Here is a 26,397-nt window from a genome sequence, read left to right as displayed (position 1 = left end):
TTAAAAAAACTGGTACATTTTTCCATGAATAAATACAGGACATTCAAAGATGTCATCATGACTGTGTTAAAATCTCCCCCTCTTAGCACCATTCTCCAGACACTGACTAACAATTAATCAAAATCTGTCTAAAATTCCAGTTTTCCATTAACTGGAATGTCAAGTCTACATGGCATCTGTTAAAAACGAACATTTGCAGAATCTTTATACTGAGGCTTAGAATCTGCAGCTGAATAAATCAGAAAGCTTACGTTCTACCCCCAAACTGAAAAATAACCACATGGCCTGACATACCCGTTTTATGTACTGCACCACCTCCTGGATATATGATCGAATCATTTCAGTCTTCTCTCTGGGGAGAAGCAATCAACAAGTTATTGTAATCAATAAGATCGCACCAATCTATTTTAATCCCGCTTGTTACCTTAAAAATTAATGTTTTAAATTTATGTATCTACCTACTTAACTATTATCCACTTCCTGAATGCGCCTTTTGTAACAGGCTGTGTCTTTATTATTTGAAGGGCCCAGATTTCCCCGTGATCTCCCACGACAAACCACAACAAAGCCCCTGCTCTTCCACAACAGGCTTTTCCCAGCGGGTACTGCCACATCTTCAGGGTGACGGCCGTATTGCTTAAGGCCCCAGTGCCAGCCTGGGAGAGCGCAGGATCATCAGTAGATGCACACTGCCACATCGTGGCACATTATATAGTAGAGAAAGTTTCTGTCGGCGAGCAGATACTGCTGCTGACACCTCAGAGCCAATGGTAAAGCTCCCATAAAGAGCAGCCAGACTTGACTTTGGTCCCCAGCTTTGCGATGTAAACCACATGAAGCTGAACTTGGAGGAAATACTTGAAGAGACTCTAGGAGCTAGTTGTTAGGTAAAGTCAAAGGCTGAAGATGAGATCCCCCAAAGGGATAAACACACATCAAACAATGATTTGTGGAAAAGTGAGATTCAGGACAGTACTCTAACACCTCATTGCACTAAAGTCTCATGGTTTTAGGTAGTTACACAAGCCCTGGGTGCATGGCTTTTCTCACTAGTGTCTCATTAGCCTCTCAGCAAATCATTTCCTATTGCAATTGATTTTTACTGCAATAACATTTTCATCATGACTAACTACTTTTTTCTAATATGACTTCCATGGTCTCCTACTAGCTCTAACCATATTAAGTATTTCTCCCTTTTTTCATAATTAATTATTCTCATTTAGTTATCTTTTTTCCTAGGACGTTTATTAAAATTCTCTAATATCGATTCTTAAATTATCTGATGCAGTTCATGGCGTGTGCGTGACCTTCTTTCAGCATTACCAAATACACAGATTCTATGCTGAGAAGCTCCAAAATCTGTATAAACCTTTTCAGATGCAGCAAACGCAACATGGTTGCATCTTTTTTACAAGTTAAAGCAAAGATTTAGGGTTTTTTTTGTTCCTCCTGCCTTTTTAAATGTTACTAAAATAAAGACTGGTAACAAGAATATCCTAGCAAACAGTAAAAGATTAAAATGCTCCATTTTCTTTTTGAGCTGCTTGCCAAAACAAGTGAAGGAGGACAAACAAATGTAGATACTATGCCCTTGGGAAGAATATAATCAACTCACACAACTACAGTTTGTATTGTCTGGTGATGCATAAATGAAATCAGTATTCCTGTCCCTGTTCAGAGAAACTGTAGCCTGAGAGCTGAGCTTTCTCTTCCACCCGAAGTCAGTGCACGCTGCGTAACGCTGTCGCTGGAGGAGAATTTGTCACAAAAGTAGAACAAACCTTCTGGTGTGTTACTGCTATTTCTTCTGGAGAGCAGCTTTAACAGAGTTAAGAAGAAAAGATAACTCACAAATAAAAACCTAAATTAAGGTGAAATCAAGACCTGAAGAAACTGAAGCCATTAAGCCTATTTATGCTCAGAGGAACAGCATCTGGATTAACAGCATCGTGGTGATTCACTCCATCACGCCGCACATCAGCGTGTCCCCGTGTCACTCACTGGCATGTCCCCGTGTCACTCCTCGGCAGCTCTGCACCTGACCCAGGCTCTCAGCTCTCGCAGAACAGAAGATTAGATTAGCCCCAGGAAATTAAATTAGGATCAGTGGAAGTAAGAAGGCCTCCACTGCTCTGGTGAGGTATTACAGTCTGACTAAAAGCTGCCTCGTATCTAGGGTTAAGACCTTTCTTTGATTTTCCATTTGTGAAAAATCTTGTGTCTCCTTGCAACATATAAGGATATGGATCTAAGGATATACTTACTCTTCCATTTGATTTTTATCCTTGGACTTTGCTTCTGTGATCTTTTCCTGTCTCTTCTTGTCCATTTTTTTCTTCAATTCTTTCTTTTCTCTAAAGTATAAAAAATAAAGGCAAGTTCAAAATGTATCTAAACAAAACCCACACAAATTAGTAATCAATTATAAGGGGAATAAAACCTTACTTTTCACATGTTTCTTTCAGTTTCTTTAGCTGGCTGTTCTGACACTCCTCTGCTACATCTGTCAACTTCTGAATAAGCTACAAAAAAATCCCAAGAAACAAAAATATGTATTTTCAGCTAAACATCATACATGCATCTAAGTTTCCTCAAAAGTCTGTAGCAGACATGAAAGTGTTACACAATTCCCTGATTAATTAGCAACAATCAAAAACCAGTAAACGTTCTTATGGGTGTAAATGCATTTGTAACTTGCAGAGTCCAATGAGACTTGTGTACATCCAACTTACACAGAAACTACTACTCCGTACATCAAAGTGATATAGTTTCAAAATACTAAATGTAACACCAAAATATCTTTTGCAGATTTTACCTTTGCAAGGAATTAAAATGCCCATGATCAATCCAATGGTCACAAACTGAATTTACACAATATAAATGGCAAACGGAATTCCTATGTCACTGAATATTCCCGGTTTTCTGTGACTGCTGAAAACATTCCTCTCATATTGAGCATTATTACACAGAACAGCTTGGATTTCAGGGTGATCAAGTGGATATTGAAAATTAATGCATGAAAGCGAATTACAGATAAGCATAGCCTACGTTTTGATCACAGAATGATGGACTCAAAAAAATCTGAGTCACGGGTTTGCAATCTGCTGTGCAGCAACAGGTCCAACCTCATTCAACTTGAAACTGCTCATAGAAAATACGCTTGTGGTGGTGATGCTGAAGGGAGAGGACACAAGGACAGGGTTTGTGTGCAAGTTCAATGAATGGTGAGTTAAAGTGGAAAACGGGACCAATTTAGTTTGATCACCCCCCTCTAGTTTATGTTTGATTGTGTAAAATAATCCTCTGAGGATGATGAAGCAGAGTATGTATAATAATGCCTAGCTGGTCTGATCCAGCTTGTCATTCCTTAGATAAAAGAAGAAAGATACCAACAACGAGCTCTCATCTAAAAGAAAGACATCACAATCTCTTGGCTGTAAAGCACATTTTAATCAGAATATTAACTCCTCCATAGTTCAGAGGGCAAACTGAACGTTCTGTGCTAAAATATGAATTTATCCTGACACTACCTAACTGGACAACGCTGAAAATGTAACTTTGCTTTGAGAAATGCCATTTCCCATTTTGAAATGAAAAACGAGTTAGCTTACAATAAAAGCTCAATTATGCGGGTCCAAAATGCTTTGTTTTCATAAAAATTAAAATCCCTGCGACGTAGCCAACAACTGTTCCTTGAATGCAGGCTCTCTCCCTGCAGCACAGGGAACTGCATCCACGCACCCACACTGGAGCAGCTCCTGTTGGGTGAAGCTGAAGTGATTCACGCACAGCTGGTGATAACAGGGGGTTTTTCGGAACTGCAGCACCGTGCTGCAATCCACGGGAATGAATCTGTGAAAATCCACACGTATCACTCCTCCAACCTGCTCTTTTTGGACAGCGGGGCAGAGTAGACAAATCACTTCATCCAACAGTGATGAGGCAAAACATCATATAACAGAAAAAAAATTGAGAGAGAGGATTGTTTGGAGTTGAGAAACAGTTTGCACTCCCGTAACACCCTTTAAAAATGTTATTTTCTGCCTGAGAACATCCATCAGCATCAGCTGCCATCTGCCCAAGCTCCTCTATTTCAGCTCAGAGGGCCCATGATCCTGCTGTAGCTGTGAGTCAAACTCCAGCTGTAAAAACACAAGCTGGTTTGGAGTGATGGACACAAAATATTTCTTCACCATATACAGATTATGTCCTGTATCCCCTTAAAGCGTTTGTCTGCAACAGGGACAGTGTTTGGCACAACTCTGTGCCCTGGGGAACGTTTGAATCTATTTTCATTCCTTTATTTTCACAGTGTTTCAATTTATTTTCCAGTTAATCCTGCCTCCTTAAGTGTTGTAGGTTTAAAAAAGCGGCAGAACAAAATGGGAACATCATCCAAAAGCTTTAGTTAACTGAGACTTACTTAACTAGAGGTAAGGACTTTCTGCGTTAAGGATACTAATAACCTTGTTACCTTTCCTCCTTTCATCCAAAGCCTTCTGATTGTTACAAGTGTTAGTGACAAAGTGACACAACAACCCCTCGAAGTTGCAGCAGACTACAAGGGAAATCAAACTCCAAAACGGTCCCCACGTAAGAGGAAGCCCCACTTAATATAATGTCATGCTGCTTTCATTACTCACCCTGAGCTTGCTAAAGAAAAGCAGACACCATAACAAACGTACCAGCTTGATGTGCTCTCGTTTCTGGTACTTTTCACTGTAATATTGCTCCTGTCGGAGATTTAGCAGCTGCTGTTGTTGCTTCTCCTTCAGCTCAACGAGCTTCTGGGTCATTTCAGAGTCGAGCGCAGCTAATTCCTGTTCGATAGTCGAAGAACCGTGGTCTGGGCTGCCCGTTTCCGATCTGCAAAGACACACACACCCACCACCAAGGTCTAAGTCACTAGGCATGTACACTGTGCCCCATATTTATACCTTGTTTTTAAGGCAACTGGTTATATGTAGCCCATTAACAAGCTTCTCAGCACCACATATAGGGCCGGAAGACGATTTAGTTCTAGTAAGTCAAATAATAATTTCATCTTTTAGGAAAAAATAGTGCTATCAGTTTATTAATGGCATGGTTATCGCTTCTAAACCTCATTTTACTAACCCATCACAGTGGTGTGAACCGGACTTAGTATAAATGAGCTAGAAATGGAGCTGCCAACATTTCCCATAAACAGATGCCCATGGAACTTGTTCTTTACTTCCAGACTTGAACTTCAAAGCTGCACAGTCCTCAGCAGAAATGGTGAGTGCTGAGTATTTTGAAACCTGAGTCATCCTTGCATAAAATTTAAGAACATAACTTTACATCTGCATTTATAAAATGCTTAAAATGGTAGGAACATCCCTTTATTTGGCACTATCTCCCCCCTTCAGGAAATGCCATGCATAGCACAGCCAGAGGAAAGTGCTCTGTGGACTGCTGACTTCAGGAGGAAAGTTAATACCCCAGTGGGGGCTAAATCTCAGACAGCACATAGGAGCAAAGGAAAAATATAATGAAGAAGCTTAAAAGCAACACTGAGGAAACACTTTGGACATTTTTGCTTTCTTTAGACAGAAGGAAAGATAGATGTAATTGTGAAAGGAGACATGACATGACAACACTAAAGTGCTCAAGGAAAAAATAAGTGGCAAAAGCAGCATCATTCTCAGGCCAGCAATAAACTAAACCTAAAAGAAAAACATTTAAAAATATATATATACTGTGTCCCTGCTCTGCTGCTGCATTTACTGCTGTACTTGGGCGTTAAATGAGTTGCCTGGGAAACCTCAGGAGCAGCGCATGAGATGGACAAAGCAGCAACACCTTGAACAGAAAGGGTGGACACTGTGAGGAAAACAAGTTTGCTACTCAGAAATGTGCAGAGATGACAGTGCAGAGAACTTGCTACACTGGCGGCTTCTCTTCCCTCTCCCAGGTTCAAGGTGGTGCCTGCTGTCAATTAGTTACTGCCACTGAAATAATGTGAAGCTGCTTTCGTCCGTCTGAGGATACAAACCCAAGGTAGCTGCTTTTTATTCCTTGTATTTTTCTTGTATTTGAATATTCTGCTAATAGGCTAAGTGGTGTCAGTGTGATAGGTGAGGATAATTTAAATACAGAGCCAGATCAAAGCATTAACGAATATAAAAGTCAGCATTTGCGCCATTAAACTATACGTTTTAAAGCTGATATTTCTCCTGTATTTTTTGGAAAAAGAAATAAGGCCTAAATGCTGGCTAAAATACCGTATTTTAAGGGACATGATAATTAAAGAAACTTCAGAACCAGCAAAACACTTGTATATGTGTGTGAATAAATACTTCAGACTTCCTATAGGCAATAGCTTTACTAAATCTTGGCCCAATTTTAGACAAGGCCATGAAACACAGATTGTTCCTGACCAGAGACGACACACTTGTGTGGCAATCTGATACAGGGACTCCTGATGAAGTAGTGGTTTATACTCTGCAGCTACAGGCAAATAGTTTCAGTCATAATATAAAATAATTAAAATTGTCTTTGTCCTTGGGACATACTATTTTGTTAGAACTCTGCTGCTTGAGATAATATGTACTTGCAAGTATGAAAATCCCTAAAAATATATTCTTGCCTTTTTAAAATTCAACCTCAGATTTTTTAACCTTCAGATTTCTCTGCGTCTGCACATAAAACTTCCCATCTCTGCAATCACTGCCACAGCTCCACATAACAGACTGCAGGGTTTTATTGCCTGATATCATGAATGATTTATAGTCAGATAATAACAAAAGAAATCATTTTTACTCAAAGATAAATTAGTCATTTTATTTATTCAGTTTGTTGTTCTGCTTGAATTTGAATAGAATATGCTAAAAAAAAAAACAACCACGACACTTTTGTCTGGCAATATGTGTCACACATTGATGTTGAAAAACACAGTGGATAAAATAACACTGTGTGCAGTGGACACGCTCTCATTAAGAGAGTTTGTTAAACTCAAGTGTGGAACCTGGAAGCCTAAAAGCTGGTGACAGTTAAGGCCAGCTGAACATAGATATATTATGAGTGTTAAGCTCTTATTAAGCCCAATGACATTCTGTCATCAGGCAGCATGAATGAATAAGCTCCTTCCTAGGGACAAGTTATGGCCCGAATCCCAGTCACTTACAATAAGATTCTATCAACAAGGTTAGCAGCCACAACGTGCCTCCAGCCTTTTTCTCTGATCATCTCCTACAAAAAGTATCACATAATTATTTTTGTATGTTCATTCAATGTCTTCACATCAAGACCTGCAGCCATATGGATTTTATGTAAAGTTTAAAGGACTTTCGAGCTTATCTAATTACTGTAAAAAATAAATTATGTTAAAATGAAAATCCTGCACTAGTGGGAGAAATAAAAATTTCGGAGGGTACCTCTACCTGATTATAATTAAATTTTAACAGTATCAGACACCGATTGTACCTAAGTGTGTACATGTTTTGCTAGGAGTTAAGAATTTATCTTTATTAACATATAGTTCTTACGATATGAATGAGACAATAATTATGGAAAGATTAATGAGTCATAACAGTCTTTGCATTTCAAACTAATAATTATAAATATAACTCTCCTCTTTTCTTAGTACCTAACTAAATAATATAAAAATTGTATCAGCATGCACAAAGAGATAGGGCATACAAGACTTAGAAAGAGACGTAGCACAGAAGGGGTTTGCATGCAGAGGCAAATCCAAGCAGTCATTAAGAGATCCCCACGTGGCCTGGATCAATCATCATTTAAACAGTAGTTAGACATTAATAACTTCCAGGTGTTTCTTTTACCTAATTATACATCTGATACTTTCTACTCTAACACAAGTTTTTTTCCAGGGGTCTCACTGGAAGACAATGCTCTCTATTTGAAAATTTAGCTTATCTGTTTTACACATAAATAGCACAAAAGAAGACTAAGTTTTGTTCCTGTTTTGCTGCCTGGGTCTCTTTCACCACCAGCACACCTAAGTTGCAGTATTAAGTGTTGAGCAGAAGTTTCCATGGAACTGACACTCCTCCTCTAATATCACCTCCGTATTAACTGTCAACTCTAAAAGATGACTTGAGTAAAGATCTCCAACACCAAGAACAGGAAAGCTATGTTCAACGTACCTTTTCTTACTGTCTCTTTTTGCTGTTTTTTCTAAGACTGCTCTTCGTCGCAGGTAGTCGTTTTGGATTTCGTTATACTTTGCAGTGTGCTCTTTGATAAGGTCAGTGGTTTTCTTGTGGTGCCTCTTCACCAGGTCCTTCATTTCCTTGTAGTGCTTCTTCTGAAGCTTAACAAAAGACTTCTGTTGCTTTAGCTCCTCAATCGTCTGTGCTTCCACTTCTACAATGGTAATAACAAAAGCCACGTCCATTTTCTAATAACATATCATTTCAGAGAACCCAGAAATTGCCATCAGCAGGAATGAAACCAGGGATGCTTGTTTACTGCTTGTAAGTGAAATGTGCTACCTTAAACTGAGTTGACTTATTTGGAAATAAGCTCATCAGGCTGAAAATGCTGTGGCCAATTTGATGTAAGAGTTAGAAGTGAGATGAAAATTTTAAACACCAAGATGTGTAGCAAAATATGAATAAGAGGCAATCAACACGCGGAATTTTGTGTGTCTTATCTGTTTTGCACACCTAAATGGAAGTCTACAGACATGGAGGGGGTCCTAACATAGGAGAATGACTATAAAATAAACCAAGTTACGAGATTTGCAATCTAACTCCAAGCTGGAGGACATGACTCCTGACAGTAGGGCACTATCTGATGAACCAGTTTGCTTCACGGAATGGTAATTTCAGTTTTGTAGGAGCAATGGGAGTACTGCAAGGCTAATGGAGCTAAAATGGTTTCACTACTATTCACAGTATTGAGAGCAAATTTAGCTTCTGTTCTCACAACAATGCTGGCCTTTTGTCTCCATCAGATGGTAATGTGGAGTTTGTGAAACTATAAAAATGGGATATTTAAAAAAATTTCCCAGTTGGCACCCAATCCCGATCTCATTAAACATGTGCTCAAACATTTAATAACTTCAAAGCTGAGGAAGAAAACATGGTATGTACATTTTCTATGAGTTACTGCAGTCCTAATCACTCCAAGAAATGTCTAAGCCAGATGGCCTATTTCATAAAAAATATGTTTCTCTTGGCAAGAAACTGTGTCATTCATGCAGCATAAACTGTATATTTATTACCTGTGAGGACACTCTGAATTAGATCTTCTGTCTTTGCAGGTGCTTTCACCGAACCTAGAGGTAAAAGAGATGACTGATTCTAATTCTTTTAAAGCAACAGGCATTATTGTTCCGCTTCACTGCATATTAAAATATGGCAGGTGACACGGGACGTATGCTCACACGGGCATTTATTAATCATTTGAGAAAAACACATCGCTTGAGCAGAACATGGAAAACACCGGTCCTGTGAACCAACGTGAAAAGGTAACTTTCCAAAAAACCGCCTGAGCTTTCTTGTTTTACTTATGATGATACTGAACTCACTGATATCACTCACGCAAGTCTTTAAAGTGGTATTAGGCTGACAGTTTGTACAACTGCCCTATACTATGATATCAGTGCAAAATTTCTGTATACAAGATGAATCCAGCTCCTTGGAAGTCAGTTAGATCAAGCCTATGAAGATCAAGCCTGTGAAGACTACAGTCGTAACATTATAAACACTGTGGTTTAAGAAGCATTTGTTATAGGAGAATCCCTAACGTTCTGTGATTCTGTGATATGTCAATACAAAGTATCTAAGACTGTATTTTGTGTGTGGAATAAGATGTAACCACATGGATAAATTAGGCATCTTTGTAAAAACAATTTAAAGAGATTCCTGCGCTTGCAACAACATCAAAAAAACCCCCAGCTAATTATCTTACTTGTAATGAACTTCAGTTCCACCACAAGAGCAACGCTTAAACAGAGGATATTTGTATATTTGAAGAAGACTGGCCCTAACAGCATACTAAAGTGGTGGGACAATTTCTACCTGTTCTATAACAAAAAAACCACCCTGATGCAAAGCAGATGAAAAAAAATATTATCTAGGTGGGAGGGGTTTTTTGTTTGTTTAATTATTTTTTACCTGGTGCTGGTTGGCTATGGACAACCTGAGTTGCTGGTTTCGGTGTAGGGGAGGCAGTGTAATTTACTCCATTTTCTGCTGGTGTTGGCCTAGGTTCATTGTTCGCTTCAGACGGTGAATCTCCGTGGTCAATCTGAAAATACGTCACGATTTACATTACTCTTCCCAACTGAAAGACTTAAAATTCATTTGCAGGTCTAGTTTAGCCTCCTTCTTAAAACGTAACATTCTGTAAATGTTATATGTAAGTCATTCTAACAGAAAACAACAAAAAAGGCATCCCTAAGAGCCACAGTAAGGCAGGTGGTTATTTTTTTGCAGAGTAAATTTCAAGAAGAAATAGAGCATGTATTATTCTGAAAAAGTATTTTTATTTTAAGTGGATATAATTCATCAGGGACAGTTTTCAGTACAGTATGTATTAGCTGCACCAGATGTGTAATCTCTATTTTATTGAAAAGCATTGTTCTCTGCCACAAAACCTTTCTAGAAATAATGTAGAATCTGGCATGGAAATGCTACTCAAATCCCTGCTGTGAATGAAATGTGCGTACAAAATTACTTTTAAATTTCATAGATACACACAGCACTACCATTATTCACCGTTCTTACAGAACAGAGGAATACTTCTGATTCCCAAGATCTTACCTTCTTTTAAGTACACTCCAAGGACAGTATGTAAACAGCACCTCCATCCTGCTGCATAAATACATCTGTGGTATCCAAATATTTAAGCATTTTCTGCGATCTTTTCTTTCTCTCCAGTTTCCTGCAGGCTCAGGCTTACAGCGTACCTTGTACTATGCACTGAATACCATCATTTCCCTTGTGACCATCAGGTTTTAAGCAAGCACTCAGCAAACAGAAGGTCATTCAATGCGAGTTTTATTTCCAAATGGCCAAGCCCCCCTCCCCGCTGTCCCAGTGAGTGGCCAGTTGCCATGGTGTCCAAGGGTAGTTTTGGATTTGTTCCTTCAGCTGCTTTCATTTCACTCTTTGATGGTAATCACATTACATACAGATGCAGGATACCACACTTGGAGTTGTTTTTTCCCCTTGATTACTCCACACTTGCAAAATATCAGCCTGCACTATATCAACAGAGGCAAAATACATTCTGATCTGTGTTTGTGCTGCTCCTGCCGCTGGTTTCCTTCATCTTGGCCCTGATAACATGCTATATATTGCAAAAGGATTTCTGTCTCAACAGCCTATTTCTACCAAAATTATAGGAGAGAGATACTGCAGTGAGAAACAGGGTGCAATTGCAAACCAATGCCAACAACTTCAATTTATATCAAGCAGGAATGACTGCAATAAAAGAAGGAAAAACACGACCTAGCCAACTTTTATGACAGTAGAACAATGTGACTGGCAAGACTTGCAGCTGTGACAAACACACAGAGACATGGTTATCCCCTCAATTCTCCTTAAAATATACTCCTTACAGGATGCAATTCATTAGTTTAATAAAAGCCATGTGTGCTATATGGGTCATCAGCATTTAATACAAATAAAGCTTGAATTCCTAACTTCTGTAAAGTTTGTGCCCCAAAAGTCACTGCATGCGAAAATGGGTATTAACTTATTTTTTGGGGACTGGGTTTGTATGTGCTGCAAAATGCTGCATCACAGCTTGTTGTGAAACTATTAATACAGCCTGTCAGTTTTGTACATAAAACATGTGTTTTCAGAAACTAAAGCAGAAATGTGAGACAGGATCAGGAAGTGAATAAAGAGTAATTTTCACTACATCAAGCAATCAAACCTCATTAAAAAGCACTTGCTCTTCTCATAATTCATCACACAGAATGCTAAAGTAAACATGATTTTTCCTTAGTGGAGAGTATTTTAGGCTCTTTTTAAAACATGATGTAATCCAGCTTTATAATTTATAGTTTTAATATTCACAGAAAGTTTTATATTCCACATGTTGCCACGTCTTTTCAAAGACAGTGTATTTAGCAAATAAGTAGAAAGATGCATTCCCATATGGGTACATATCTACAAGGTCTTATTTTTATTTCTCCAGAGAAAAGGAGCTGCAATGTATTGGGGCTGGGAGATCTCTGCTGTGCTGTGCTGCACTGTCAGACTATGCGGGCAGTTCTTAAGTGTTTGCCTCTATCCTCCTGGGCAAAGTATAAGCAAATATGAGCATGGTCTCCCTATAGGAAGTATCAGATCAACTTAATTTCTGTTACTATAACTTGGTGTGACCATTACGATTTGCAAAACTATGCCTGAATTTGGCACAGCCAAAATGCACTTCACTCCAGCTGGCATTTCCTACACGCTGCTGTTCCTGGGACTATGGGGGTGAAAACGTACAAACTAGTGATGTCAATCTACTTTAGGCTGAGATTAATTCGTCCCAAGAAACTCTCTGCAAATTTCTATGGCTTATTCCTCCTGCCTGTGAAGGACACCAGGCAGGGGAAGAGAAGGCAGCATTCCCTGCCTGTGCGCTCATACAGATTTACTGTGAATCCAGGTAAGTACAGTTAAAGGCCAGGCTGGAAAGCAAGAACTGACCAGAAAGCTAGAGGTAGGAATTCATGTTATGCTCATGGTGGAAACATTGCAAATAAATACAGAAAAGATGCTGTAATTTTTTTCCGTTCTTCAGCATTCTCTGTTTATGTTATCACACTGATAATTAACAGGCAGGGTAATTTGAAGCCTAAGGAAAGGCTAAGTGTTTTGTTCAAAATAATTCACTATTAGGTAGCTTATCTGACTACTGTTTCACAAGAAGCCTCGGGAACTTCTTACAGAGCTGCAGTTTAAATTTCTACACAGCAAAGAAAAAACCTCCCAGTTTTCCTGTGACAGCTGCAAGAACCCATCTCAGATAGATAAACGTGTGTGAGGGGAGGGAGAGAGGTGTGGGGAGGTGAAATGTGTGCTAGGAGACAGCACAGCTTTACACACAAACAGCTGGAGTGTGTAAATTTGAAACTGTACATAGGAAAATTTAATCCAGGTGCACTTACGTGTACAGTTCTGGCAAACATACTTGGGTTTATTTAGCTACGTTGCCAGTGAACGTACCTGCAATTATTAACTGACGTGATTCTCGTGGGCCAATGTAAGTGAACAAAACAGCTCGGCTGACTGATCAAGAAAATGTTATCATCGTGTAACATGATCAGGCAATTCAAGATTCTCAAGTACAGCCCAGTTGCCAAATATCTTACCCAGAATGGGCCTTTATAAACAGAAGTTAACAATGGTGTATTTAGATTGTCACTTAAAGCGGCAGTTTTACACCTGTCCCTTGCTACTGCAGCTGACTGGTTATACATGTTGAGCAAACACACCACTACAATCATTACAGTTTTCTTTCAAAAAATATCTCTTTGCTACTCCAAAAACAAGCTCCTTTATCCTATGAGCTTTCAAGCTCCTTGACATGTGGGTAGCACTACAATTCATCTTTCCTTCTTCCCATTTACTTTAGAAGACACTCTGACAGAATTCCTCTAACTAACAAATAAGGCTGTGTAGACAAGGAAAATCTGTACTTTTTCAAAAGTAAAAAATGACCTCTAAGGTATTTAAAGGATTCTGTTAAAAAAAGACTCTGCTATTGTCCTGGTTTTGTTAAAAACAAGTTTCTCTTTTAGTGAATTTGCCTGTCAGCTAAAGCCTTCATATTAGCTGCATTTTCCTGGAGAACCCGACACATGTTTTGGTTAAACCTAGCAATGGAATGCAAACTTATTGATAAGCACGGATGGACATCTCGCGAGAGGGGCAACGAGAAACTGGTGATCGAGAGACTGACCAACGGTGTATAACATTCCATTCACGTGAATACTTCATATAAAAGTGGGAGATCACGAGGATCTCGTCCCTTTGCCTTTTCCCTTTTTCCTCATGGCTGACATTAGGAGAGGACCTTGCTGGTCGTCCCTGCGAACTGAGGCCTAGTGAGAGACTGAATCCAGCTCCGGTTGGCTACAGAGTCTAATCCAGGACTTTGGGTGCTGGCTCTGCAGTTGCTGAGACTTACAAGATTGGTTTTGTATATTTTGTATTATTTTCTCTATTCTTATTAGTAGCATTAGTAAAACATCTTTAACTTTTCCAACTCTCTTCTCTCTGTCCTTCTTTCCCTCCCGATCGCCTGTCCTGAGTGGGAAGGGGGGAGAGGGAGGGGCAAAAGGGGGAAGTGGGGGGGAGAGGAGGTTAACAATACATCTGCCAGGGTTTGATTGTCACCCCGCAATCCTAACCCTCGACAGATAATTGGCGCCCAACGTGGGGCAAAAGAAAGGGGTAAATTTGGAGATTTTCGGCTTTTCTGCTGCTCTGACGTACCTTTCAATTTTCTTGGCACAGTGCCAACTCATAGAGTTGTGATACTCGCGCGCCTGTTTGCTTCGGATATTATTTAGTGGTATTAAGGCAAAGTGAATTACATTGATTTAAAGATGTTATGGCAAAAGTTGTATCAGTTATTTTCTACATTGTGCTCGCTGATCCCATATCTGTGTTGGTGTTTCTTTCTGAATCGAAGTATTCATTATATAACAACAAGAAACTGGACAGCGGTCATGATGATTCTGTGTGGTTTGGCATTGGTTTATTTCATTATACTGCAGCCGCTAATGAATTTCTACTCGATTTTGCTTTACCTTGAAAAACCTCCAGGAGAGATTAAAGAGCAGAATGGCTCTATATTTGATAATTGGTCAAGCGAATCTTTAGAAAGGCTGACTAACAATACTTTTGTGATTTCGCTGGGACAGTTTGCAAATGTGTTAGAGAACTTTGAATACCCTTGGAGCTTTGATAGAACTGTGATGGTGTTATTTGGTTTGCTGAATGTGTGTCAGTTTGTGTTGCTGTTAAGAGAAATGAGGTTCAATAGGAGGTTTGCGTCTCTTCTTAGTCCTGAGATTTGCGGTGCGTCTTCGGAAGCTTTAGCAAAAACCACTCCTAGCCGCTCGAGAAAAGGCAAAACAGCCAAAGCTGCTGCTGCAGCCACTGCCCCCCCAACCGCGGCTTCACAGGCTGAAGCTACAGCTCCTCCGCAGAGCTCCTCTGCCAAGGTCGCTGCAGATAACGTTACTTCTCCAGCCTCAAAGGCTAACAAGGCAGCCCCCCCGCCTTCACACACTGGGCACTGTTGCTGCTGTAACCACAGCAATCACTGTGACAGTCATTCAGACTCTGAAAATGAATCAAATGATGGTGAACCCATATCAGCATCAGTTGCTGGTTGTAAGAAAGTCACTAGAAAGACTACCCGTGCAGCAGGTGATGGCACAGGGCCAATATCAACCCAAGAGGCATCATCATCAGGACAGGGTGGAGATGAAGTGACCACCACTCGGTCCTTTTCTCCAGGTGAGCTGAGAGATCTGCGAAAAGACTTTAGTCGTCGTGAAGGCGAGAATATTTTAACCTGGCTGCTGCGATGCTGGGACAATGGGGCAGAAACAATTGAATTAGAAGGTGGTGAAGCCAGGCAGCTGGGATCTCTGTCAAAAGATTCCACCATTGATAGGGCAATTTCAAGAGAGTCTAATGCCACTACTCTCTGGACCCGACTCCTGGCAGCTATGAAAGTCAGATTTCCCTACAAGGAAGATTGTATATCCAAGTTAGGGAAATGGAATACTATGGAGAGAGGTATCCAGTTCCTGAGAGAATTAGCTGTGCGAGAGATCATCTATCTAGGACCAAACAGCCAAGAGGGGACAGACCCAGATAGAATCAATTGTACAAAATCTATGTGGCGCAGATTTGTACAAAGTGCACCACCTGCATATGCTAAGTCATTGGCAGGGATGGTCTGGTCGGCTAGAGGTATACAAGAAATTAATGAAGTGATTGAGCAGCTCCGGTACTTTGAGGACAGCCTTGCTGGTTCTCTACGGGCTTGTGTCTCCGCTGTGGAGAAACTGTGTGAAAAATCTGATGACCGGTTTGAAAAGCTGTTGCAAGAAATCAAAGAGCTCAGAGAAGACTCGTACCGTTCACGACCTGCACAAACCTATGTTTCAGCTGTTAGGAGAAGGCGTTTCCAAACTCGAGAGAGAGGGCAGAGGCAGCCCACAAAAAGAGGTTCACTGTGGTTCTTCCTACATGAGCAGGGAGAAAACATGAATAAGTGGCATGGAAGGCCTACCTCAGAACTTCAAGAACGAGTACGTGAGATAAAAGGAAAAACTCCTAGGAAGGTGGCTGCTCCAGTTTACAAAAGGAGCAGAAGAGATTCTGATGCTCTTGAAGGAACCTCTAATTCACACCCAGAGACTGTGCAAAACAGGAATTAGAGGTGCCCTGCCTCCAACCAGGTGGAGGAAAGGGATAACAGAGTTTATTGGACTGTACAAATACTATGGCCTGGTACAACACAACCCCAGGAGTACAAAGCTTTAGTGGACACTGGTGCTCAGTGCACAATAATTCCTTCTAATTATAAAGGAACGCAATCCATCAATATTGTTGGAGTGACTGGGGGATCCCAGGAACTGACTGTTGTTGAGGCTGAAATGAGCCTAACTGGAAAAAACTGGCAAAAGCATCCCATTGTGACTGGTCCAGATGCTCCGTGCATCCTTGGTATAGACTACCTCAGGAGAGGGTATTTTAAGGACCCAAAAGGGTATAGGTGGGCATTTGGTATAGCAGCTGTGGACACTGAGAAAATTGAACAGCTGTCTGATTTGCCTGGTCTTTCAGATGACCCTTCTGTTGTAGGACTGCTGAGGGTTGACGATCAGCAGGTGCCAACTGCTACCACGACGGTGCATCGCCGGCAATATCGCACCAATCGAGACTCTTTGATTCCTATCCAGAAGCTGATCCGTCAATTGGAAAGCCAGGGTGTGATCAGTAAGACTCGCTCACCTTTTAACAGCCCAATCTGGCCAGTGCGTAAGTCTAGTGACGAGTGGAGACTAACTGTAGACTATCGTGGCCTGAATGAAGTTACACCACCACTGAGTGCTGCTGTGCCTGACATGCTAGAACTGCAATTTGAACTGGAGTCAAAGGCAGCCAAGTGGTATGCTACAATTGACATTGCTAATGCATTTTTCTCTATTCCTGTAGCAGCAGAGTGCAGGCCGCAGTTTGCTTTCACCTGGAGGGGCATCCAGTATACATGGAATCGCTTGCCCCAGGGGTGGAAACACAGTCCTACCATCTGCCATGGACTGATCCAGACCACGCTGGAGCAAGGTGAAGCTCCAGAACACTTGCAATATATTGATGACATCATCGTATGGGGCGACACAGCAAAAGAAGTCTTCGAGAAAGGTGAGAGAATACTTCATATTCTTTTGGATGCTGGTTTTGCCATAAAACGAAGCAAGGTCAAGGGACCTGCACGAGAGATCCAGTTTTTAGGAATAAAATGGCAAGATGGCCGTCGTCAGATCCCAATGGAGGTGATCAACAAAATTGCAGCAATGTCTCCACCTACTAATAAAAAGGAGACACAGACTTTCTTGGGCGTTGTAGGTTTTTGGAGAATGCATATTCCTGACTACAGCCACATTGTGAGCCCTCTCTATCGAGTGACTCGTAAAAAGAACCAATTTGAGTGGGGCCCTGAACAACGACAAGCGTTTGAACAAATTAAGCGTGAGATAACTCATGCGGTGGCCCTTGGACCAGTCCGAACTGGACTAGATGTTAAAAATGTGCTCTACACCGCAGCCGGAGATAATGGACTTACCTGGAGCCTCTGGCAGAAAGCACCAGGAGAAACCCGAGGTCGACCCTTAGGTTTTTGGAGTCGAGGATACAAAGGATCTGAGGCCAACTATACTCCAACTGAAAAGGAGATACTAGCAGCATATGAAGGAGTTCGAGCTGCTTCAGAAGTGATCGGCACTGAAGCACAGCTCCTCCTGGCACCTCGACTGCCGGTGCTGAGCTGGATGTTCAAAGGGACGGTTCCCTCTCCACATCATGCAACCGAAGTTACATGGAGTAAATGGATTGCACTGATCACGCAACGAGCTCGAATTGGAAGTCCCAACCGTCCAGGGATATTAGAAGTTATTACAGACTGGCCAGAAAGCAAAGACTTTGGGATGTCTCCAGATGAGGAGGAAGTAAAACGTGCTGAAGAAGCACCACCATATAATACGCTTTCAGAGACTGATAAGCAGTATGCACTGTTCACAGATGGATCCTGTCGTCTTGTAGGAAAACATCGAAGGTGGAAAGCTGCTGTGTGGAGTCCCACACGACAAGTTACAGAAGCCACTGAAGGACAAGGTGAATCCAGTCAGTTTGCAGAAGTGAAAGCCATCCAGCTGGCTTTGGACATTGCTGAACGAGAGAAGTGGCCAATACTTTATCTCTATACTGACTCATGGATGGTAGCAAATGCCTTGTGGGGGTGGCTACAGCAATGGAAGAAAAGCAACTGGCAGCGCAGAGGTAAACCCATTTGGGCTGCCACACTGTGGCAAGACATTGCTGCTCGGCTAGAGAGCCTGCCTGTGAAAGTTCGTCATGTAGATGCTCATGTGCCTAAAAGTCGAGCCACCGAGGAACATCTAAACAACCAACAAGCGGATCAAGCTGCTAAGATCAAAGTAGCTGAGGTGGACTTGGACTGGCAACATAAAGGTGAACTTTTCCTAGCTCGGTGGGCCCATGATGCTTCAGGGCATCAAGGTAGAGATGCAACATACAAATGGGCTCGTGATCGAGGGGTGGATTTAACTATGGACACTATTTCACAGGTTATTCATGAATGTGAAACTTGCGCCGAAATCAAACAAGCAAAACGGTTAAAACCTGTATGGTATGGGGGGCGATGGTTAAAGTATAAGTATGGAGAAGCTTGGCAGATTGATTATATTACACTTCCACAAACACGTCAAGGTAAGCGCTATGTACTTACAATGGTGGAAGCAACCACTGGATGGTTGGAAACATATGCCGTACCTCATGCTACAGCCCGAAATACTATCTTGGGCCTTGAGAAGCAAGTCCTCTGGCGGCACGGTACGCCAGAAAGAATTGAATCAGACAATGGTACTCATTTCAAAAACAGTATTATAGAGAATTGGGCCAAAGAACACGGTATTGAGTGGGTATATCATATTCCATATCATGCACCAGCCTCTGGGAAAATTGAAAGGTACAATGGTTTGTTAAAAACTACACTAAAGGCACTTGGTGGTGGAACCTTTAAAAACTGGGATTCACATTTAGCAAAAGCCACTTGGTTGGTCAACACTAGGGGATCAACCAATCGAGCCGGGCCTGCCCAATCAGAAATTCTACGGACTGTAGGAGATAAAGTCCCTGTAGTACACATGAAAAATATTTTAGGAAAGGCAGTCTGGGTTACTCCTGCCTCAGGCAAAGGCAAACCTATTCGTGGGATTGTTTTTGCCCAGGGACCTGGCAGCACCTGGTGGGTGATGCTTAAGGATGGAGAAGTTCGGTGTGTTCCTCAAGGGGATTTGATTTCAGGTGAAAATATGCAATGCTGAACTGTATGATGTGAATTGCTGCACTAACAATGTTTAATAAGTGTCTTTCAGATCAAGACAATGGTGATGAAACTAGAGCTAGCTTCTTCGAGTGGCGCCCGACACCTTCTTCGAAGTTGGTGTCCTTAACCCACAAGCAGTGGTCATGAGATGCACTTGTATCATTTTTCCTGCCCTGGGAGACTGTTGTGACAAAATGAACTTAATGAACTTTTCAAAGGATGGTCCACTGATTAATTACTCCTGTGTATATATGTACATATGTATATATATATATAGTAGTAGTGATTAATTAGATTATATTGATAGATTGTACTGATAAGGTTTAAGTATTCAGTGAATGTCATATTATAAGGGGTGGAATGTCCTGGTTTTGTTAAAAACAAGTTTCTCTTTTAGTGAATTTGCCTGTCAGCTAAAGCCTTCATATTAGCTGCATTTTCCTGGAGAACCCGACACATGTTTTGGTTAAACCTAGCAATGGAATGCAAACTTATTGATAAGCACGGATGGACATCTCGCGAGAGGGGCAACGAGAAACTGGTGATCGAGAGACTGACCAACGGTGTATAACATTCCATTCACGTGAATACTTCATATAAAAGTGGGAGATCACGAGGATCTCGTCCCTTTGCCTTTTCCCTTTTTCCTCATGGCTGACATTAGGAGAGGACCTTGCTGGTCGTCCCTGCGAACTGAGGCCTAGTGAGAGACTGAATCCAGCTCCGGTTGGCTACAGAGTCTAATCCAGGACTTTGGGTGCTGGCTCTGCAGTTGCTGAGACTTACAAGATTGGTTTTGTATATTTTGTATTATTTTCTCTATTCTTATTAGTAGCATTAGTAAAACATCTTTAACTTTTCCAACTCTCTTCTCTCTGTCCTTCTTTCCCTCCCGATCGCCTGTCCTGAGTGGGAAGGGGGGAGAGGGAGGGGCAAAAGGGGGAAGTGGGGGGGAGAGGAGGTTAACAATACATCTGCCAGGGTTTGATTGTCACCCCGCAATCCTAACCCTCGACAGCTATTAAAATAGAATCTCATGTGTAGAGCGTCCTAGATAAATGTCTAAGATGCTATTGAGCATTTCAGAGTGTCCTCATTCAGCCAAACTTGTGACACTGCACAAAGAGTAAATTGTTGGTCACTGAATTGTAATGACTTTCACTCATGTGGTCTGCTTTGGGAATGTATTCTTGGTTACAAAATCTAGTTCAATGAGGCTTTGCACATCTGAGAATTGAAGACAGACACCAGAGCTAAGGGTAGTTTAGGATTATAAACCATTTCTCCATCTTCACTAGAGAACTGTACAGAAGTGCCTTTTGATTCATATGATGCACCCAACATCTGACAGAAGCAATCTTTAAACTACAGGGTTGATCTTTTCAAACACTGCTAGAAGACACCCCAACGACAATGGTGGGAACACAGAGACTGATTGTTTGAATGTGCATAGAGTTTATTAGAAACAAAAGGTGAACTGTCAGTACTCTCAATTATGCTCATAACATAATGCATTTTTACGCACATCACCTCTTTTCTACTAAGGTAGAACAGGTCTTAACCTTTATTTACTCTATGGTCTTTTCCCTCTTCATCTCTAATATACATGAAGGGCTGGATCACTGACCTCCAGAGGCCACTTCCCATCTGAATTATTGTATGATTATACCAGGTCTCTTTAGGGCACGTTTGCTCATGGAGAATGTATAAGAGACACCACAATCTGGATAACCTCTCCAGAAACAGACAGAAATTCTGGAAAATTGGTAATATTTTCAGGAAAAGGTATGGATACAGAGATGTCTCTTTTGTAAGGGGAACTTCAGGATCACACTGGAAAACAACAGGCAATGACTTATGAAGATTTAATTTACTATGCAACAAAGTTGCAAATCAGCATACACATAACATGGCTTTTCATTCCATTTTTGGTGTCTCTTTACCACTGAACAGTAACTTACTCCATACACAACATGGTGCCTTCAGTGAAACCACACACACAGTGCAACGCTTCTTGGCTGTAATGTATCCTTGTCTCATTCTAGGTGAGATGTTTATGGGTGTTCAGGTAATCCCAGAATGGTTGGGGTTGGAAGGGATCTTAAATATAATTTAGTTCCGTTCTTCCTGCCACGGGCAGGGACACCTCCACTAGACCAGGTTGCTCAAAGCTCTGTCCAACCTGTTCTTGAACATTCACAGGGATGGGGCACACACAGCTGCTCTGGGCAGCGTGTTCAGTGCCTCAGCACCCTCGTGGGGAGGAATTAACACACACAATTCCCAAGGACTTTCAATAATTCTCCTTCTAAACAAAGGAGGTGCTTTTAAATTCAGTAACATAATTTGCAGAGACACTGAAACATTCCTTACCTCTTTCTTTACCTCTTCTTCATCTTCCAGAGTCAGTGCAGCCAGCTGCTTAGCTCTCTGCTCCATCAAGTTTACGTATCTGATTGGATTGGATAAGGCCTCAATCACATCTAGAAATAATGGAAATACTTCAGTTTCAAACTCCTTATGCTATGGTTCCGGTACTGCTTGGGTCTTAAGAAAGAGACAACATTTTTTCATACAGATCTGCTACTGATAGGTATCACCTAGGTCCTAGAAACAACAGTGAGGAAGAGTAAACCACCGTGCACCAATACTCAAACATGAACCCTCTCTTGGACCTTGTGATTGAGTCATGTGGATATGCATTTTCTGCACAGTGTTTTATCAGTATTTTCAAAGCTTAAGGTACCAGGGAACTAGGATCCTGCTTCACATGAGGCATAGAGGAACATTAGTGAAAATATTGTATTTAAAAAAAAAAATCAGAATAACTATACAGAATACTGTTTTTCATTGAAGATGCACAGTGTGGTCTTTAAACCCATCCTTGCTTAGAGCCGATTCCAAAATACAATGCTCTACGTTAAGCACAGTACTTAGCTTAGGAAACAATTACTTACTACTGTGCCACATAAGCAAAGCTTCATTTGTGTTTCAATGGCAAATGCCTGGAGTATTTCCCCGTTTAGAGTCACACAATATCTGCTGAAAATAAAAGAGCTGGCCCAAATCTTAAACCTTAGGCAGGCTGCCATAAATCAGGCCATCTTATATGAGAGATGAGACATAATGATCCATCAAATGCAAAGGACTCTTATCCCAATATGGGATAAGTCATCTACACCACATTCACTTTGTGTTTCAATTAACTTCCATATTTCCCAGCAGGCAAACATCACAGACTTACCTGCATAAGTATCAGGTACATAGTCTTTGACCTCTATGTACACAAAGAGAGCTGGCAGTGTCAAAGGCTGGTTCCTCTCATTCCTCAAACAGATGTAGTGATAGCCTGTAAAATAAGAAACAACCAGTTCAGGGCATAAACTCTTCCACAGGCATTTCCAATGTATTTGTGTTATCATTTGTTATTTATAGTGTGGCTCCAACTGTGCAAGCAACCGTAGGGACTTCTGGTAGGGAAAGATTTACCTGAAGGGTTTCAGAGATAAGAATACAGACCAGAGACTGTTAGAAAGGCACATGACACTGCAGTATTTTCTCTTTATTTTTACACTCCATCCACAATATAGTATCTAATTTAAAAACCAGACAATATGGCACTATATCTACAAAGTGTGTGTTTATGAATCCTATCACGTGACCAATCTTAGAAATATATCTGTAAAGGGAGTTATTTTCAGTCTATTTAGAAAGCTGGCTGTCTTCTGAGAGCGAGGGCAAACACTACAGTGCAGCTTAGCCAAGTTAATGGCAAGGCACCACAGATGGGGCAGCCCCAAACCCCTTCCCCCAGCCACCTACCATCATCTCCTGCTCTTTCTCTTGCTCACTGACACTTTTCTGACTTTGTAGATAGGCAGCTCAGTGAACTAGACTCAGAAAAAAGCAGCCTTCAGAAGCCGTGAAGGGTCTTCCACCAATTTATCTCCCCACAATGCCTCACCATAAGGTCAGATGTATTAATGCCAACTTAAAGACAGTGATGGAAGTGCACAGGTAGGAGTGGGAGAAAAAGAACTCCAGATGCAGCAACAAACTGTTACAGCATTGAAGTGCAGTGCTGCAAAGCTGCATTCTCTGCCTCACAAATTGGTGCCTCTTTGCACCATGGCTGAAGTTGTTCTGAGGCACAACTACTGAGCGGCACATAGGAGTAGCATCAAGATACAAGTCACAAGCAGGATGCAATGACCTGGGGACATCCCCATTTGGGTGATGTGAGCAACTCCCCCTCAAAGTAACGGTTAAATCCTTGCTTTGTGAATAATGCTAATTCTGTGGATTTGGTGACAGTATGATAAAGTTTTCAATAATGTCTCAGAAAAGACAGAAATTACAAAGGTTTCTCAGTTCTCTTAAGCTCCTCCAGCAAATTTTCAGCAAGTACACAAACTAAAATCAACACACTGTTCTACATCACATGCTACAAACTAATGACTACTGGAGTCAAAAGGACAGAAGACAGGCCTGCGGCTAAAAAGCTTTCAAGAGTCCTTGTATGATTTAACACAGTGGCCTTTGTTCTAAAAAGCACAAGCTTAAAAGCAGGTACGTGATTCAGTGCTCTGCTGAATGGATCCTGCTGCTTGAAGGGTCAGTGCCATGAAAGAGGATCAGCTGTGGTAAGAGTTCCATCAGAAGAGGGAAATCCTTCCCACCCCAATCACCTATCTTCTTCTGGAGCTTGACAGATCCTCCATGACGCAATTATATCCATAAAGCCAGCAGAATACAGTGGAGAGTTTTCTGCTGGATTGACAAGCTGAGTTGGCTCACAAAAAAAAGGTGTGGAGATTGGCAGAGGTGGCACAACAGAATGGCCAGGGTTGCATGGCCAAGAGCAGGGTAGGAGAAAGAGAGAAGAAAGGAGAGAAGAGGAAGAGAAGAGGAAGGATCTCATTTATACATTACCTGATATCAGGTCTCCAGGAATAATATGGACAACAACTGTTAGATACAGGGACACGTAAGCTTTGTGCTATTGCTGGGACTGCCTTGATAAGGTACAGAGTAGACATAGATATTCTTTCTTTTCCACTGTGAGTGAAGCTGGGAGCATGTTTATGGCCCATAAGCTTGGCCTAATTTAGTTTCCTCCCCTCACTGGAAAAGCTGGCGCTGAAATCAAACGCTTCTCCTGCTCAAAATGCCAATGTCACTGCTCTGAAACATCATCACTAACAAGTCTCTGGTTTGAAAAACAAGGGCTGAGTTGTTGCACAAGATAATTTGCAGTTAAGTGGCCACTAATTATAATAGAAATAATTATATGGTTTAGAAGAGGCCAGTAATGATTTTTTTTTTTTTTAAATTTTCAGCAATAAAGATGAAAGCAATTTTGGGTTGATTTAAAGGTTTTGCAGAGATACAACAGCTTTCATATAGGTCAGTCCTTGCATACATGTAAAAATTACATTAGAGTACATTTTGCTTTAATTACCAGCAATCTCCCGTTCTCATAAATATGACATCAAAATTGGCTGTTGCTGCCCTCTTTCCTCTTAGAAGTGTACAATTGCACTTTTAGCATAAAATTGTGACCATGCAATTGATCTACTGGAGACCAGTAAGTGCCAACCATGCCTCTGATGTTTAATTCTATTGGTTTTCCAAATTTACATTTCTGGGGAAATATGGTATTTTCCTTGTCAAATTTGAGATGGATTATTCAAATCCCCAGCTGCTATAAAACTGAAGAGTTCTTGCTGATTTACAGCGCTGGGATTCTGGCTTGCTGCTGCTTCTTTTCGGTACAAAACATCCGTCTCAATGGAGAAAAAAAGTTTACCTGGTCGAATTGCTGAGACTGGTAATATCCGATGACCAATAAATTTCCCTCCTTCTTCATACACTGCTAGCCTCAGACATGCCAGGGAAGGCAAAACAACCTAGAAGGCAATATTGCTGCATTACTAACTTTCTGCGGTGAATGAAACAGCTCCTTTCAGACACAGGCTGTATAACAGAAAAAGTTCAGTCTAGCAGACAGTAACAGCTACACATCCATAGGAAGGTCTTGCCATGTAAGAGGTCAGGGTGTATACACCCATGTGTGCCAAAATAACTCTCGCAGAAACATTTTTCAATCAAGAAACTTGACGTGGGATGTGTGCGTAGTACGTTGAACCCAGTAGTTCGACGGTACATTTTCACTATGATACAAGAGACTTTGCCAGCTCAACTCCTATCACACTTGAATGCCACCTTGTTCTCTGCTTATTACTCACAGCCCTAACATGTTTGGTTGGGTTTTTTTTCCTTTGTGGTTGTGCCAGTGGAATTACTTACTTCTGAGAAAAGTCACTGATTGGCATATTAGTGTTGAAAACTCAACAAGTAACTCAACCTGTTTTGCAGAGTGTGAATGTATGAATTACATGAACCTGGTCAACCCCAGCAGGATTTTTCAGTGCACACTCACTGGCTGGGCTAAAGACATTTAATCAGGCAGGATGTTTACTAGCAGCGGATGCTTTCTTGGCACTACGTAAGAAAGAAGGCCAAACAGTGAAAATACAAAAACAAGAAATCAAAAAATGGTTACTTAAACTACCCTACTAAGTGAGGAATCTTTAATATTACTTTAAAAAAAATGTACAGCATAATTAATCTCATTTTCTTACCTGATGCAAATATACATACAAATACACATATTTTTAACCTGGGCATATATTTGCATTTCTTCACAACATATGCTAAAATTTATCTAGACAATGAAAGAAAGAAAGAAACAAAAAAGCAATGATCCAAAACAAAGAGTTTCTCTAATTGATTTTCAAGATTACTAAAAAC

At 41.0% G+C, this 26,397-nt stretch overlaps 1 protein-coding gene across 2 annotated transcripts in view; it reads right to left on the bottom strand.

The window, feature by feature from the left end:
• PLCB1 (phospholipase C beta 1) overlaps positions 1–26,397 on the bottom strand; it is a 367,047-nt gene that overhangs the window by 59,733 nt on the left and 280,917 nt on the right. For both annotated transcript variants that reach the window (XM_065833460.2, XM_065833461.2), the window contains exons 21-30: positions 25,394–25,493; positions 22,829–22,933; positions 21,958–22,067; positions 10,104–10,236; positions 9,209–9,262; positions 8,127–8,346; positions 4,686–4,866; positions 2,446–2,522; positions 2,265–2,354; positions 295–352 (exon numbers count right to left, since the gene is read on the bottom strand). In XM_065833460.2, coding sequence (XP_065689532.1) covers positions 295–352; positions 2,265–2,354; positions 2,446–2,522; positions 4,686–4,866; positions 8,127–8,346; positions 9,209–9,262; positions 10,104–10,236; positions 21,958–22,067; positions 22,829–22,933; positions 25,394–25,493 — 1,128 coding nt within the window. The remainder of the gene's footprint in view (positions 1–294; positions 353–2,264; positions 2,355–2,445; positions 2,523–4,685; positions 4,867–8,126; positions 8,347–9,208; positions 9,263–10,103; positions 10,237–21,957; positions 22,068–22,828; positions 22,934–25,393; positions 25,494–26,397) is intronic.

Source organism: Patagioenas fasciata, chromosome 3 (assembly GCF_037038585.1).
Source record: "Patagioenas fasciata isolate bPatFas1 chromosome 3, bPatFas1.hap1, whole genome shotgun sequence".
In the NCBI taxonomy this organism is placed as follows: domain Eukaryota; kingdom Metazoa; phylum Chordata; class Aves; order Columbiformes; family Columbidae; genus Patagioenas; species Patagioenas fasciata.
The sequence above is the reverse complement of the archived record's forward strand: the minus strand, read 5'-3'. Positions and strand labels throughout refer to the sequence as shown.